Source organism: Bos javanicus, chromosome 29 (genome assembly GCF_032452875.1).
Source record: "Bos javanicus breed banteng chromosome 29, ARS-OSU_banteng_1.0, whole genome shotgun sequence".
Taxonomy (NCBI): Eukaryota; Metazoa; Chordata; class Mammalia; order Artiodactyla; family Bovidae; genus Bos; species Bos javanicus.
Genome location: NC_083896.1, coordinates 42,385,975 through 42,402,987, shown reverse-complemented (window position 1 = coordinate 42,402,987; position 17,013 = coordinate 42,385,975). Strand labels below are relative to the sequence as shown.

At 43.6% G+C, this 17,013-nt stretch overlaps 2 protein-coding genes across 4 annotated transcripts in view; both read left to right on the top strand.

Annotated features, from left to right (window-relative positions):
* The window catches only part of ATL3 (atlastin GTPase 3), a 46,518-nt gene extending 38,876 nt beyond the window's left edge, over nt 1–7,642 (top strand). For both annotated transcript variants that reach the window (XM_061406740.1, XM_061406739.1), the window contains exons 10-13: nt 76–132; nt 1,216–1,287; nt 1,670–2,101; nt 2,863–7,642. In XM_061406740.1, the coding sequence (XP_061262724.1) occupies nt 76–132; nt 1,216–1,287; nt 1,670–2,101; nt 2,863–2,949 (648 nt within the window). In that variant the 3' untranslated portion in view covers nt 2,950–7,642. The remainder of the gene's footprint in view (nt 1–75; nt 133–1,215; nt 1,288–1,669; nt 2,102–2,862) is intronic.
* Nucleotides 7,643–11,815: 4,173 nt separating this feature from the next.
* The window catches only part of LOC133241365 (phospholipase A and acyltransferase 3), a 30,005-nt gene continuing 24,807 nt past the window's right edge, over nt 11,816–17,013 (top strand). Inside the window, exons 1-2 of one of the 2 annotated variants that reach the window (XM_061406744.1) lie at nt 11,816–11,921; nt 12,395–12,472. In XM_061406744.1, the coding sequence (XP_061262728.1) occupies nt 12,458–12,472 (15 nt within the window). In that variant the 5' untranslated portion in view covers nt 11,816–11,921; nt 12,395–12,457. Of the gene's footprint in view, nt 11,957–12,394; nt 12,473–17,013 lie in introns of both variants that reach the window. The other variant, XM_061406745.1, reaches the window with a different exon arrangement.

Here is a 17,013-nt window from a genome sequence, read left to right as displayed (position 1 = left end):
TGTTTCTGAAAGGTAAGCTGCAGTTAAATATGACGAGTGGGGTTTTTCATAATTGTTTTCTGTTTATATTCTAAGGCATATATTAAAATTTACCAAGGAGAAGATCTGCCTCACCCCAAATCCATGCTTCAGGTAAGCAGTTCTTTGACAGTCCTGGTAGTTTTCCCCTTTTCTTTTTTTAAAAAAGCTTTAATTTATTTTTGGCTGTGCTGGGTCTTTGTTGCTGCGCGAGGGCTTTCTGGAGTGGGGGCTACTCTCCGTTGCAGTGCACTGGGCTTCTTACTACGGTGGCTTCCCTTGTTGCAGAGCCTGGGCTCTGGGGCATGCGAGTTAGTTCAGTAGTTTTGGCTCACAGGGTCTAGAGCATGGGCTCAGTAGTTGTAGCACACAGGCTTAGTTGCCTCCTGGTGTGTAGAATCGTCCTGGACCAGGGATCGAATCCGTGTCCCCTGCATTGGCAGACAGATTCTTTACCACTGAGCCACCAGGGAAGGGCCCCCTTTTTCATTATGCTGAGGTCTGTTCATGTTTAGCATGTTTTCAGCAGTGTGACTACCTTCAGACTTTTTTGTCTGTATTCATGGTGGTGGAGTTAGAACAGAACAGAGTCCCCCCAAAAGTATTGTACGCAGGTTAAACATACCCCATTCCGTTAGACAAATTGTTCTCCTATTTCCTGTTGTCTATTTTCGTAAAACATGTCCTGACTTATCTATTTACTAATCAGGTTTTTCATTTTCAGCCAGTTTTATTATCAACATTTTGATGTTTTCAAGATGTCATTTTGTGAATACATATGATTTCTGACTTACACATACTGAAGATAAGGTTGTTTATTGCCAAATGTTTATTTCTTTAGTAGATAAAAATTTTCACAAAGGGAGTTAGCGTGTGAGATTGGTATTGTAAAGATAAATTTTTTCTCTTCAGAGTTACATCTATTCCTTAACATACAAAATTGAAGCAAAGGACATATTTTCAGAGGTTTAGTTTTATGACAGATTCTTATGTATGAGAATATTTTTTGGCAGAAAATCTAGCAGAAAAGGTGTATTTTATTTAATCAGTTGGACTTTGTGGAAACCTGAAAAATAACAGAAGAATCATAAAGGAAGAAGAATGGGGAATAGAGTGAAACAGAACTTCTGTTTGGTTATTTGTGGAAGAATACTAAAAGAGAAAGAATTTATAATTTGTGGTTTCCTTTCTTCAAAGGCCACTGCTGAAGCCAACAATTTAGCAGCTGCAGCCTCTGCCAAGGATGTTTATTACAACAACATGGAAGAGGTATGTTGGACGTAAGTCTTATTCTGAAATATCTAACCTGGGCAATATTTTTAACTTCAGAAGTCCAAGCTTGATCCTGCTTAGTATAGCTTATGATGATGAGGCAACATTCAGGTTATCCTGGTTATTGGGGCCTTTTAATTACGACCCTTTCTAAGCAAGACTTTCTTACAGCGGCACTGCTCTCACTGATCAGTATCACCCTGGTTAGTAAGTGTGCTTTTCAGAAGAATTGAACCCAGACTTTATTGATCTTAGTCATCATTTTAAAGTTCGTTTCTAGTATCTTAAAATTTTCTAAGCTTTTCAGCATTTTCACTTGTTTTATTTGGCACTTGTTTCTGAAGGATTCTTTACTGCGTTCTGTCTTTATTCTCGTCAGGTTTGTGGGGGAGACAAACCTTATCTGTCTCCAGACATTCTAGAGGAGAAGCACTGCGAATTCAAACAGCTTGCTCTGGACCATTTTAAGAAGACGAAAAAGATGGGTGGGAAGGATTTTAGCCTTCGTTACCAGCAGGAGCTGGAGGAGGAGATCAAGGAACTGTACGAGAACTTCTGCAAGCACAACAGTAGCAAGAACGTCTTCAGCACCTTCCGAACCCCCGCAGTGCTCTTCACGGGCATCGTGGCTCTGTACATCGCCTCCGGCCTCACTGGCTTTATTGGTCTTGAGGTGGTGGCCCAGCTGTTCAACTGTATGGTTGGGCTGCTGTTAATAGCGCTTCTCACCTGGGGGTACATCAGGTACTCTGGTCAGTATCGTGAGCTGGGCGGTGCTATTGATTCTGGTGCAGCGTATGTATTAGAGCAGGTAAGTGGTGCCAGCCCAGGAGGCTGACGGTCGATAACAGATAGATATGCGTGCTTCTATTGTAAAATATCTCCATTTGGAAGAGTTCAATAGTGATAGAAGGCATGAGAAATATGCCTTTTTTTTTTTTTTTTTGATAGGTCTTATGTTTTATTATTGTTCTTTAAGATGTTAATGTTTATTCCTACCTAATATTTTGTTTCCATGCTTAAAACCTGCTCATTAATGCAAAAAACTTTACAAGTTAACATACATTGTGTTCTTCATGGGAAACTTTTAAATACGTGTTCATCAGACATAATTCCTGTGTGATTATCTCCTACATCCAAGGTTAGTTTGCTTCGCTGAAAGTCATGAGCTTTGAAAAATATGAATTTAGCGAAATGTTCTATTTTGAGATCTGCCAGTAGATGGCATCTCTTTCACTTAAATCGCTTCATCAAACCAGTGGCTCTTGACATTGACATGATCTCCAGGTATACAGATTTGAGACTCTGCTTTGTTTTTCTGAGTAGCAGGAACAGATCAGTTAGAAGCTTGCAGTGAAGGCTGGCGAGCTGCCTATCCACTAAAGATTCAGCTGACCTACTTTCTGGGGCATTAGCAGCCGCCACAGACTCCCTGACCCCTGCATTTTCATTCCCTAATTTTCTGTCTCAGTGTAGACAGAGATTTTTGAAAGTTTGTCTGTAATGGCTTGCTGTTTTGACACTGTGCTGTAATTTTATTAACTGACATGTTGAATAAATGGACTTTTGCAGGCCACTTCTCACATCGGTAATTCCACTCAGGCTGCTGTAAGGGATGCAGTTGCTGGGAGACCGCCCTCGGATAAAAAAGCTCAGTAGCATCCTAATGAGAGGATCAGACAAGAACCCTTCTAGCTCCCTCTGATTTCTGGGCATCTGCTACGGCCACAGGCCCAGGTCTCCAGGAACGCAGACCCGGGACCATCTGGGAAGAGCCGAAACACGGCACTAATAAATGAACAGACCTTTCCTGTGGTTTCAAATTCTTAAACACACTTCCGTTTCCCTTGGAAGCGTTTCTTTTCCTTGCTGGTGTAGATCCAAGCTTGTGTCTGTTTTCTCATTACTCTCTGCTTTGTGCACTTTATGGGGGAGAAAGCTAAAAGAACAATGGAAATGCGGTTTTAAGTCCTTCATGTGCCGCTTAGTGCCTTTTAAGATTGAACCCATGCTTTCGAGGACTTGATCGGGAGGAAATTGAGGACATTCACATGAAAGATGCTGTTTTGGGATGAACTGTCAGTTTGTACCGTACTCTTTTGAGAAGGATTCCTTTTTTTAAAAGTTTACAAAACTTGGCAAAAGCTTCAAAACTAAAGACTAACTAAAAATGATGCTATTACGGTTTTTAAATCTTACGATATTAGAGAATTGTGTTTGCCACATAATATGGAAAAATTGTATTTAAATCAACCATACACTGAAATTTAAGGTCTGTTTCCTGGCAGGCTGGCAGTTTTGTTAGAACATATTCTGGTTTGTTTTTGTTTTGTTTTTTTTGCCTTCATTCATTCCTATAGCTTCTTTATAGAAAAGAGGCAGACATGCCTTGAAAAACCAGAGCTGCTCATAATAAAAGGAATGAGTGTAATACTTTAAGGAAAAAACTTGAGTTTAAATGAACCATGTGACCTCTGATAAGTCATCTGAACTTGTGCCTTGGTCAGACTCGCTGATTGTAGGTTTATAACACGTATGTGTATTGTACATAACTCACACAGTCGTCATTCATGAGAACAGAACTTTATCAAGGACTAGAGGAAGGATTTTTACCAAACACGCTGCCTTTAATCGATGTCCCGTCTCATGCGGCTTGGCAGCGCATCAGGTCTTCATCCACAGCGTTTATTTGCAGTCTCCTGTTCACGGTCTGATGTTTTTAATAATGAAGCTAGAACTGTCAGTTTTATTTAGTGAACCATCCTTTATTTAACTTTATACGTGACTAGTCTGGTAGCTCTAAAATATCTTTGGCTTAGTAAGGACCGAGTCCCACCCAAGTATGGATATATAATATCTAGAAAGTATCTAAATTCTTTATTTACCTTGATTGTGTGATAAAAATTTTTGTCTACCAGTTGCCTTTTCCTTTGTTTATCATGGTGAATTGTTGTGGATTCTAAAACTTCATACAACTTGCCTGCAAGTATTTATATAAGCATTCAGGTATATGAGCCTTAATTCTTAAGATAATTTCTTTTGTTGTGGGAGGGAGGTAGGGAGTTACAGGCAAATTCCAAGTGTAAGTTCTATATACGTGAAGTATGAATGGATGGTGGAAAAAAGTCTTTTCTAGTCTGTCATCTCTTTATCAAAGAGTATTTTTCTTGACTATTTTAACACTTTACCACTCAAGTATTTTTGTAAGTTTTGAATTAATTCTAAATGCTTAATGTATTTTTCACATTTACATACCATCTTGCCCTGAAGTTCTTGCTATTTTATTCAGTCATGGTTAAATTTTAGAAAAATTCCAACTTGTTCTAAAAACTGTTTACTTGCGTATCAGTAATACTTAGCTTTATTAAATTAAAACTTTAGTTTTGAAATTTTGGTGCATTTTCAGGTGGCCTATCATATTCCTGAAGATTGATACTTATTTGCTAAAGGCCTTACAGATGTTGACATACTTAGCTTTTAATGCACTGTATAAGCATGTTTATAGATTTCAGAAGAGTTGTCTAGAATTATCCTACTTTTAATGATGAGAAAAGGATGCTATGTTTAAAACTTGAATACTAAAATACTAGATTTTTAAAAAATAAAAAAACATGCAATCATGTATGATTTAATGAAACCTTAGAATTTAGTTACTGTTTAAATTCACCAAATTTCTGTTTTGATCATAAAGGAATAACGTGTAATTACCCTGGGGAAGCCTTTTTTTGTTTGTTTTTGGTCTTATTCTGCCTCTGGAGATTGTTTATAGTTTTCTCAGTGAGGATTTTTATGAGTTTCCTTTTTTTTTTTTAAAGAGAATTGATGACTTTGTATCAACTTTTCCAGTAAAAGGTGCATTCTCATTGCTGGCTGTAAGTAGTCCTGGGGAGGTTTATGACCGGGTTGCAAAGAATGCCTTTTTCCTCTTACCTCCCCTCAGCTGTTGGTTTGTGGGTCAGGGACTTTACTTAGGACTGTAAGGTTTTCCTGGTGTTTGTTTCTCTGCCACTCTTGCCTTTCCATGCAAGCATTTTTAGTTGGCACATTCCTACTAACATATAAAAGGTTTTCAGGATTTTCTATGAAAAGAATTCATTTTCAGTTCAGTTCAGTTGCTCAGTTGTGTCTGACTCTTTGCAACCCCATGAATCGCAGCACGCCAGGCCTCCCTGTCCATCACCAACTCCCGGAGTTAACTCAAACTCAAGTTGATCGAGTCGGTGATGCCACCCAGCCATCTCATCCTCTGTCGTCCCCTTCTCCTCCTGCCCCCAATCCCTCCCAGCATCAGAGTCTTTTCCAATGAGTCAGCTCTTCGCATGAGGTGGCCAAAGTACTGGAGTTTCACCTTTAGCATCATTCCTTCCAAAGAACACCCAGGACTGATCTCCTTTAGAATGGACTGGTTGGATCTCCTTGCAGTCCAAGGGACTCTCAAGAGTCTTCTCCAACACCACAGTTCAAAAGCATCAATTCTTCAGCACTCAGCTTTCTTCACAGTCCAAATTTCACATCCATACATGACCACTTAGAAGAGGTTAAATTTTTTTTTTTTTTAATACTTCCAGCTTCTAAGTAAAAATAATAGAATCAAAATTTCAATTCTTTCACTGAGAACTCTTTCTAGATTGATGTATAGACAGAAAGAGGGAAAACTATCATGTAAGATGATGAAAACAGCCTCAGAGTCATACCTTATTTTAGCAGTATATCAAGAAAGCTGTTGTGTGGAGGTCTCTGTAGTTTCACGCTTGGTAGAGTTGCTTATGAGTATTGTTTTTGTTTTACCTGGTCTTTCCTTTTTTTCTCTTTTGTGAAGTAAAATGCTTTAGGTGAACAAACAGACAAACTGCCTCATACTGGCAGTGCATTTAACAGATCATACCCAGCGTTCCACCTGGCTTATGAAAATGGTGTCTTGATAAGTATGTATGAGTTACAGAAAAATTACGTGGTTGATTTAAGTCCAGGCAAAAGTGATTAAAAAACAAATAGTTTTATTTTTCCCTGGTTTTTTAAACAAAATAATGTAACTTATATGGATATCTTAATAGAGCTATTTTTTTCCCCATGGAACTATTGAAATGTAATTTAGGATTATTTAGGATGGCTGCCATCTAAGGTAGCCAACACAGGTTGCATCATTTGGCTTAATGTTTAGATCCATCACAATTTTAATCAAGGAATAGGGGCATAGTGAAGAAAAGCTTCAGTTACTAACATACCAACTATTTGTGAAGGTGGTGTTTTAAAATGATATTCCGAAGCCCATTTGTGAAGAGACCATTTGCAGTTGAGTAGTTTTCCTTCTGTGAAGTCATATTGTTGCTGTGTTTTGAATGGTGGCTCTCTTCTATCTTGACCTGCATAAAACAGCCCTGGGAGGGATGTTTAAAAAAATTCAAATTGCTAGCTTTATACCGAGGGATTGTCTCAGTGGATCTGGGTCTGGGTTGTGGCCCTGGAATCACCACTTTTAAAAACAGCATCACAGGTGGTTCAGAGAGCACAGTGGGAGAGGCTGCTCTGAGGGATGGGAAAGTGCAATTCAGTGTTGCCTGGAGGCAAGTGGACACCTTTTGCCTGAGATTCAGAATGGGTGGTCTCCTGCCAGATACAATCACTGAGAGTTAGGAGTAACAAGGATGCATTTAGTTCAGAGGATTACCCAAGCTCTATGAAAATGTTTCTCTAAATTAGAAAGTCCTCGTGCCTTCTCTGAAAAATGAATGTACAGGTATCCTGTTTACCAACAGGTGTACTTAGGATTAAAAAACTAGTTTGAAAGTTGTTTTTCTTTGAAAAAGCAAAAATTTAGCACTGTGACTTGAACCTCTGAATCTTTTCATGCACAGAAAACCGTAAGCCATAAGTAAAAATGAACAAAAAGGACAGAGAGGATCATAATTTTGAAAATTAGTGACAGAGTACCCCTTACCAGGGGCCTTCAAGATTAAGGACAGAAAGATTTTAGAAGAAATGTTTCTTCTTGAGAAAGGAGTCTCACATGCCAGAACTCAAATTATAAATGTAGTGTTCTTATGACCAGGGGAAGATGCATCTGATTCCCAAAGTGCTCCAGTTTAGATACGTAAATGCTGTCATGGACTTAAGCCTTAAAGGAGTGAATACTAATTTTGAGCGTATACAAATTTTCTTCTCTGATTTCTCTTCTCTTTCAAAAAAATGATTTGTTAAAAGCACTTTCTTCCTTCTAGACTTTTTGAATGGCTTTAAAATTTAATATACTTTTTAAAAAGTGCAATGGATTAGATTATGCTATTAGTATAAAAGCATGTTTCTGTTTCTTAGTTTTAAGGTCATTTAATGGAATAAAGATCACAGCACCGTGTTCCTTGTGTTTTTCCTTTCTCTTTAATATGGGAAGATGTGTTAAGTAGATTTAGGCTTGGTAAAGTGAATAGGATCTCTAAGGGAATGAAAACTTGGTGTCAAAGGTGGCAGTGGTAATGTGGTTTGAATGAGTCGGCTTTCTCGCTCCTGAAAAATAATACCGCACTAGTATCGTAATCTCTAGCATAATGCCAGAGAAAGCTGTGCTGTTGACAGTATTGCATAAAATGGAGCACAGATTTTATAGTTACATGGACTTGTGAGGACCTTGGAATTTGGAGGACTTTCATTTAGTTGCCCGATCTGGAGCCAACTGGTTAAATGGTTCGTCTCTGGGAGTGGGGTGAGGTAAATAAAGCTCTACTGAAAGCTTGCCCTTTTACTGGCGACCTTGGAGGCAGTGAAGAAGTTGTTGGAACTCAAATATTGACTGATCACTTTACAAACCCCATTCAGCCCTACAATAAAAAGATTTCTTTCCTAGTTTGAAACACACTGGGTGGGGTCAGTAGCCAGCCATCCCTGATCATACCAGGCTGGGTGTTGCACTGAGTTCACAGTTTAGTAGGAAAGGGGCAAACTCACAAGTTAATGTAATATGGAGAGTATTGGGAGTGTTGGCCCTCCGTCAGTGTGAGCTGGGGGAAGAAAGGAGCAGGGTGGGGAAAGTGGCCATGTGGGTGAGGAGAAGTCAAGCAAACTATGACTTCTCTTTGGTGCATTGATGGACACTTTTGCCTTTGATTACTATAACAGTTTGCCAAAGATAAGTCCAATGCTAATTAACTTAATAATTAGAAGAATTTTTTAAATGAGGAAGCATTTGCTTGTAATTGGATGTCTAGAAGTTAAACTGGCATGAATTCAAATGTCAACAGGACTATTATTTCCTGTTTGCAGTGGCTGCATCATTTGCTCTTGTAGATTTCTTCCATGCTGCTGGGGAGGGCAGGAACATATGGTTCCAGGCTTACATCATTCCACTTTACTGTCCCCAGAGGAAAGAGGCTCTTTGACCCATTACCTATTACAAGGTTTGTGTATATTTTATATACATACAAACCTCCATCCTAGAGGAAGATTCTGACTGGTCTGCCTTGGGTCATATGCTCCTTCCAGGGTCCCTGGCTGCCTTGAGGGCTGGGGCATGATAATGAGCCAGATGTAGGTCACGTGTGTCCCTACTCAGGGTGATGGGGGGTACTGTGACTTGTGGCTCCACCAGAACCAAGCAGAGTCACCAAATGAGAGAATGTTGGACAAAAGCAAACGTTCTCTGCAGTTGTCAGTTCCCCAGACTGGCCATTTAGTGGAATGAGAGCCTGGAACTTCTCGGGAATGTGCTTTTAAGGGGAAATAGAGGTGGTTATGCTGCACATTGACTAGTGGAAGCTCTTCAGGGCCTCTCAATAGGGGTTTGTTTTCACCTCTAAAGTAGGGCTTGAGGGGTTGCAGACCTAGGCAATTCATGAGGAAGTTACACTTCACCTTCCTTTCCTAAAAGCCTGATTTTTCTGGTCAAAGCGAACTGTCAAGAGTCAGTGTACTTACATCGCCTGCCCCGAGTGCCCTGGATACAGATCAAAAGCCTATTCACTTGGCTGGTGGGGTACCTTTCCCTGAGGAGTGATCTGGTTTGGAGTTGCTGTTCCGCATCAGAGCTTTCAAGTCACGTAATGCTCTGTGGATTCTGCTCCCTTAAGTGCGGTTTGTCTGCCCACACTTCCTCCCCTCCTGCTCTCCTCTTGCCCTGGCCTTGCTTCTCATACCTGCCCCACCTGCTCAGAAGCCCTGCAGTCTTTTAGGTCTGCTCTGCGTGTTGTTCTGTAGTTGCCAAATTGTGTCCGACTCTGTGACCCTATGGACTGTACCCCACTAGGCTCCTCTGTCCTTGGGATTTCCCGGGCAAGAATACTGGAGTGGGTTGCCATTTCCTCCTCCAGGGGATCTTCCCCACCCAGGGACTGAACGTGCATCTCCTGCTTTGCAGGTGGATTTTTGATCGCTGAGTCACCAGGGAAGCCCTCTTGGCATGTAACCTTGTGCCATTTTCTCAGTTACTCCTTCCTCAGAGACAGCGCAACAATGGATTCTCCTGGAGGAGAACCCTCAGAAGGCAGAGAATGGAGAGATGGCAAATAATGAAAAATTACTATTTTCTACCTGTCACAAGAACGATGGGCCTCCATAGCTGTGGCTGCAGAAAAGACTGGAAGAGGCTTCATAGGCAGATAGCAGTTTGGTCCCGGCTGTTTTGAACTTGGCCGTCCACCCACATCATGGTGATGGACTTGGAATGGGGCTTAAGGATGGACTGCTTTGCTGCTGATGGTGGTGGCAACACGTGGTAACCTCTCTTGGGGCCTTTGCTAGAGAGCTCCACGTTTAAGAGCTGTGTGAAAGGTGAAACTACACTTCCTGACCTCCCTGCTCCTCAGTAGGGATGTTGTTTTTCCTGGCACAGTCGGGGTGGCGGGGGGTGGGGGGGGGTGGAGGAGAAAAAACTGAAATAAGTGACGTCTGGGCTGATTGAAAGCATAGATTAAGGAGAGGCAGGAATAGGTGTGGTTTCCTCAAAACCAAAACTTTACATTCTGGGTTTGGACGGTCTTACAGATAATCTCTTGCTCAATACACATAATGCGATTTGTTGGGTGAGTAGTATGCACTAAAACTTTGACCTCCGTGCTGGGAAGCTAGTTTGTGGATAACCTTTACTCCTAACTGTTAACAACAGCCAACAGGTCCCCAGTGAGGACTTGCCCCAGGCCAGACATCAGGCTCCCACTTTATATTCCTGGCTTCATCTGTTGCTCTCCCTTTGGGGAACCTATTTTTATTGTTACATTGTGTACATGCTCAGTCCTGTCAGACTCTCTGCAACCCCGTGGACTGTAGCTCACCAGGCTCCTCTGTCCATGGAATTTTCTGGGTAAGAATATTGGAGTTGGTAGCCATTCCCTACTCCAGGGGACCCAGGTATGAAACCCATATCTCCTGCATCGGCAGGTGGATTCTTTACTACTTGAGCCACCTGAGAAGCCTATCTGACAGCAAAGCTGTGTATATTTTTATACATTATCTTACATATTGTACAATATCATCACCACTCCAGTTTGCAGATGAACAAACTGAGGCTCAGAGAGGGAAGGGTGCTCTTGACTCTGTAGGTAGCCAGGTTCAGGATTTGGCCAACAGTCCTGATTCCAAGCTCAGTGCCAGCAGTGAAGGGTCAGGAAATAGTGATAGACCAGAACTACTTTTACCCCTGCAGGGTCACAGCCCAGTGCATAAGAAGGGCCTGTGTTTGGTCTTTCCTTCTCATGAAAGGCCTACCATGTGCCAGGTTGGTGCCAGATTTGGGGGACATCTGATGGCTTGGGAACCAATAGTTAAAAATACTTTCTCTCTGCTAGGCCCTTGCCTTTAAATGGCCTTAAAATTTAATATACAGTTCCCCCTTATCCTAAAAGGATGTGTTCCAAGATTCCCAGGGAATGCCCCAAACAGGAAGTCCAGAACCCTAAAATAATCTCAGCTTATCCATAGTTCTGTCTCTCCTTATTTTTTTACCCAGCAGAGGGCAGATAGAGAACTCGTGGATATCGGAGGTCTACGGTAGTTTTAAACTACAGGATAAGCCCACTTGAGGGGATGAGCAAACTGATTACTCTGCAGGGCGATATGTATAGATAGGTCTGCTGCTGCTGCTGCTGCTAAGTCGCTTCAGTCCTGTCCGACTCTGTGCGATTCCATAGACGGCAGCCCACTAGGCTCCCCCGTCCCTGGGATTCTCCAGGCAAGAACACTGGAGTGGGTTGCCATTTCCTTCTCCAATGCATGAAAGTGAAAAGTGAAAGTGAAGTCGCTCAGTCGTGTCCGACCCTTAGCGACCCCACGGACTGCAGCCTACCAGGCTCCTCCGTCCATGGGATTCTCCAGGCAGGAATACTGGAGTGGGGTGCCATCGCCTTCTCTATAGATAGGTATATGAGATCTTAAAATATTGAGCGGGGGTGGCCCCGAGCTGAGTTCCGGGGTCTCCTCTTCTCAGGGCAGTGTGTGCAGAGAGGGTTCGCGGTGAGCGGAAAGCATCCTGGCCTGTCTGCCCCAGAGGCCGGGGCAGGCTGTCCCTGTCGCCCTGGGGCGTGAGCTCTGCGAGGCTCTAATTAGTCACACGGGGAGGGGCCGAGTGACCTCACGCTGGTCTGAACTCTGCGGCCATTTAACCGGTTCCTTTCCTGGTGGAGGCCGCTACTGCCTTCCAAGTTCGCGAGGTGGGTGGAGCGGTACTTGCCAGCTCTTAAGGAGGGTGAGACGCTTGGGGTGGCTCTCCCGGTGTCCCAGGCTGTGTGGGGGATGGAGAACTTGGGTGAGACTGGAGTAAACAAATTAGTTCGGTTTAGCTGAGCGCAGCGGCCGGGGAGGAAGGGCCGCGCGCGCGCGCGGCGCCGCGGACTTTCTGGGGCGCGACCGCCCGGGCAGGTGACACCGATCGCGCTCCCCGCCGCTGCACGCCAGCCTCTCCGGTATCAGGTGAACCTTCCTGCCCGCCCTGCCAGGGTTCATGGCCAGGTGCAGGGGCTGGGAGGGGACCGGCAAGGAACTAGAATGGAGTGAGCCGGTCGTGGCCGGAGAATTTGGAGATCAACTGGGCACGGTCTCCTCCGCCAGAAGCCACTGGCCCCTGGGGTCTTGGGGACGCGGTTTCTTGTTACTGACGGTGACTCCCCACTCCTTCCTGCTTCAGGCATTTACACAGCTGATAAAGTCAACTCCAGCCTGAAATCGAGGGCCGCCATCACCCAAGAAGATGCGCGCACCCTTTGTAAGTAAGGCAGGCGTGCCTGGGCTGGCGGTGGGGGCCGTGTTTGGGTCTGTCTGAGTCATCAGAGAACGGGCCCTTGAGGATGTGCGGGCCACACCTCCATTGGCCGGTGGGGTGGGCATCAGGCGTGAGACGGTCAGTGGTTAGAGTTGTCTTAGTGAGTACTTGTGTAGGCAGGTGCTGTTTGCCTGAAACAGGAGCTGGGGAAGGCAGGGCCAAGCGGGCCTGGGAGGCAGCAAGGAGCGACTTGCTCCGCCAAGGTCCTGTCTGCCTTCCTGAGTCAGACCAGAGCACCTGGAAGGGCTCCTGGAGCACGATGTCTGGGCTGCACCTGCTGCAGCCCACCCCGCCCCCACCGCCTGGGTTTGACCACAGGGGCGTTTTCCTGGCCTCAGCTGAGACACTTCATGGCGCCCTGCCGGGAGTTTCCCAACTTTCACTCTCCCTATTTCTAATCTGTGATGTGGTTCAGAAATCATAAAGGGGCTTAGTACATGCTTCCTTTCAACCTATCAGGACCCACTGCAGAGAGGTTCTGAGCCCGGCTTTTGAGGAAGACACCCCTAGGGTCATGTTCACCATCCTGTTCCCTAGCTGTGGCACTTTGATCACATTTCCAATCCCAGAGTGACGATTATGTGACTTAATACTTCTGAAGTGCTCACAACAGTGCTTTGCACACATATTAAGTGCTCACCTGTAATTCGTTGTTCTGATTATGATTATGGTTTAATCCGTGTAAAGAGCTTAAGGCAGCCCATGGTATTAGGGTGTACCTGGCATATTTGATGCCGGGAGTGGTCATTTAAAAACATCCCTCTTCCTTATCTAACAACATTATTTTCAGTAATAATCATGAAATAAATATTAGTAATGGCTGGAAAAGAAACACAGTAAAGTTGCTTCTGTTGAGCTTTGCATTTGAAATCATGCCAGTGAAAAAATAAAAATTGAAAAGTAGGGTAGATGTTATAGAGAAAAATAGAAGTAATGGGTTAATAGTTTTTAGTTGCATTAATGTAATTTAGAAGAAAACTTGTTCTTATAGTTAGGTTGGTTATAGTCATGAATAATGACAACATTATAGTTTCTGTTTTGGAACTTTTTCTGAAAAGTTGTCCTTGACTTTGACAAAACTGATCTTCTTTGCATATGCAACTCTCAGTAGAGGCAGACTTGTCAATCTATCTTGGCTCACAGTTGATCGAAGAACACTTTTTATTAATTTCAAAAGTTTCTCTCATATGAAACAACAGATATACAAATAGGAATAGCCTTAAACATTAGAATCGGTTTGTCAGAGATTCATAAAAATCCCATTTTGTAATGAATTCCAGAAACTGCAATGCTGCCTATGTCTTAAAAAATTAATTCTAGTGGCTTTTATTTTAAATTTTATTTATGTTTGTTGATCTCTAGGTTTTTTGTTTGTTTTGTTTTTTGTCTGTGCCGTTCAGCTTGTGGGATTTAGTTCCCTGACCAGGGGTACAACTCAGGCTCTAGGCAGTGAGATAAGATCAGAGAGTCCTAAGCACTGGACTACTAGGGAATTTCTGATTTTTTATTTTTATCTTTAAATTTTATTTTATTGGGGTATAGTTGATTTATAATGTGTTAATTTTTGCTGTACAACACAGTGATTCAGTTATATATATATATACACACACATACACACATATATTCTTTTTAATGTTCTTTTCCATTATAACTTATCACAGGATATTAACTATAGTTCCCTGTGCTATACAGTAGGACTTCGTTGTTGATCCATTCTAGTGGCTTTTAAATATATCCACATTTAAAACATTTTGACTAAAACATCTTCACCAGAAAATCCATCATAAGTTTTTATTTTATTTGGTAAAATTCTCCCAAGATTTTCTTCTTTGGCAAAAATCAGAGAGAATGGCTGAATGATGGTGAACTTTGACACTTATTTAATCCATTGCTTTAGAATGAGAGTTTAGTTCCCAGCGAAATTGATTTAGACTTTCAGATACTTCTCTTTTAGTCTCTTTTCTTCTGGTGCTGGGAGCGCAGATGCTTGTCTTCTGTTTAAACACAGGAAAATGTAGGGAGGGATTGGTAGCCCAAACTGTCCTGAAAGCGAACTTGAACCATTCTGAGCCATTCAGAACTTACTGTAGGAGCAGACACATGGAGCTGAGTCTGTGTGTGTTGGAGGTTCACTGTATAGCTAGGTGTTCTCTGACTAGACTTCCACATAGAAAACTAAACTTTTCAAAGAATAGGAATGTGTGCTTACTTAAAGCTCGCATGCTGCTGCTGCTGCTAAGTTGCTTCAGTCGTATCCGACTCTGTGTGACCCCATAGACAGCAGCCCACCAGGCTCTGCCGTCCTTGGGATTCTCCAGGCAAGAACACTGGAGTGGGTTTGCCATTATCTTCTCCAATGCAGGAAAGTGAAAAGTGAAAATGAAGTCACTCAGTTGTGTCCGACTCTTAGCGACCCCATGGACTGAAACCTACCAGGCTCCTCCGCAGGAATTGGATGAATTAGAAATTAGACCATTATCACTGATACTGTTTAAAAGTGTCGCCATATGGCGATAATAAACAGCAGACTGATTCTTGGTATGTCTTGTTGTTTTAAAATTCTCTATGGACAACTCTCACCTATTTGTCTGCACCCAGAGGATGGGTGCACTTTCCTACTCTATGTGTGCCACTGCCTGGCTCTTGTGTGTGTGTGTGTGTGTGTGTGTGTGTGTGTGTGTGTGTGTGTGTGTGTGTGTGTGCTTTGTCGTGTCCGACTCTTTGCAACTCCATGGATTATAGACTGCCAGGCTCCTCTGTCCATGGGATTTCCCAGGCAAGAATACTGGAGTGGGTTGCTATTCTCTTCTCCAGGGGATCTTCCCAACCCAGGGATCAAACCCACATCTCCTGTATGGCAGGCAGATTCTTTGCCACTGAGCCACCTGGGAAGCCTGGCTCTTAGGACTTGACAATTGTTAGTTATTCCAATAGAAGATCCCTGGATCTCCCTGGGTTGGAGAGGCTGCATGTCTACCATATGGCCCACGTTTCTCCAAGCCCTTCAGTCCAGTCCTGAGGCCTCCAGGTCAGTGCCACTGTGTTCTATTAATACATTTGCTTAGGAGGCGTGGTCCAAGAGCTTTGCCTTCCCTTCTCCATGCACCTTGTCCTTAAACCCGTGGCTTGTTGAGCAGCTGCTGCTGGGTAAGTGAAGATCCAGAGGGCATCTGAGGCTCCAGACATGCAGAAATTAAAAAAAAAAATTTATTTCAAGCTGGAGGATAATTGCTTTACAGTGTTGTGTTGGTTTCTGCTGTACAACAACATGAATCAGCTATAAGTATACACACATCCCCTCCCTCTGGAACCTCTCTCCCACCCCTACTCCCATCCCACCTTCTAGGTCATCACAGAGCCCTGAGCTGAGTTTCACGCGCTACAAACTGCTTCCCGCTAGCTTTCTATTTTACACATGGCAGTATATGCATGTCAGTGCTACTCTCTCAATTCGTCCCACCCTCTCCTGCCCCTCCTGTGCCCACAAGTCTGTTTTCCACATCTGCATCTCTATTCCTGCCTGCAGATATGCAGAAATTGATGGGCTTGCTCTGGGCTCTGACTTGAGACTCTCTTATGGACCTCTTCACCACCCTCGAGGTTTGCCTGACATCCTAACAGATCTCTGTGGAGCTAGTTAAGGTGCAAAGGGGAGGAGGGAGAAGCAGATGCTTCAGGCAGGGCAGGGGTTCATCTGCACTGTGGAGGGGCTTGAGCAGGAAGCAGAGTGTTCCTCTAGCCCACAAACTTCTGCTGAGAATGTTGTATGTGCCTGGCTGGCTGCCCAGTGCAGCTGGTGGGCTGGGCAGGGAAACTGATTTCTCCTTTCCCCGGGGCTCAGCCAGACAATTATAGTCATCATTATAGACAAACCGGGCTGTGGCTGATAAACACTCTCCGCAGGGAAGTCAGGGGGAGGGGCTGAGGAGGCAGAGACATGAGGGATGAATAGGAATTTGCTAGCAAACAGTCAAGGGCCTTGTAGGCCTAGAACACAGTGAAGCAGTGGGCAAAACTCACTGTGGGGGTGGTGAGCAGATGTCAGAAGCTTCATGTGAATTACTGGGTGCAGCGAAAAGAACTTGGCCTTTGGGTTCAGGAAGACCTGTAGTGTAATCCTGGCATCACTTCTTTTTAAAAATAATTTAGTTAATGAATTTATTTTTGGCTGTGCTGGGTCTTCGTTGCCACGTGGCCTTTTCTCTAGTTGTGGCGAGTGGGGCCTGGTCTCCAGTTGCAGTTTGTGGGCTCCTTGTTGCTGCGGCTTCTCTTGTTGCGGAGCACAGACTCTAGGGCAGGTGGGCTTCAGTAGTTGAGGCCCCCCCAGGCTCTAGAGCACAGGCTCCGTAGCTGTGGGGCATGGGCTTAGTTGCTCTATGGCATGTAGGATCTTTCCAGATCAGGGATTGAACCCGTGACTCCTGCATTGGCAGGTGGATTCTTTACCATTGAGCCAGCAGTGAAGCCCCCTGGCACCACTTCTC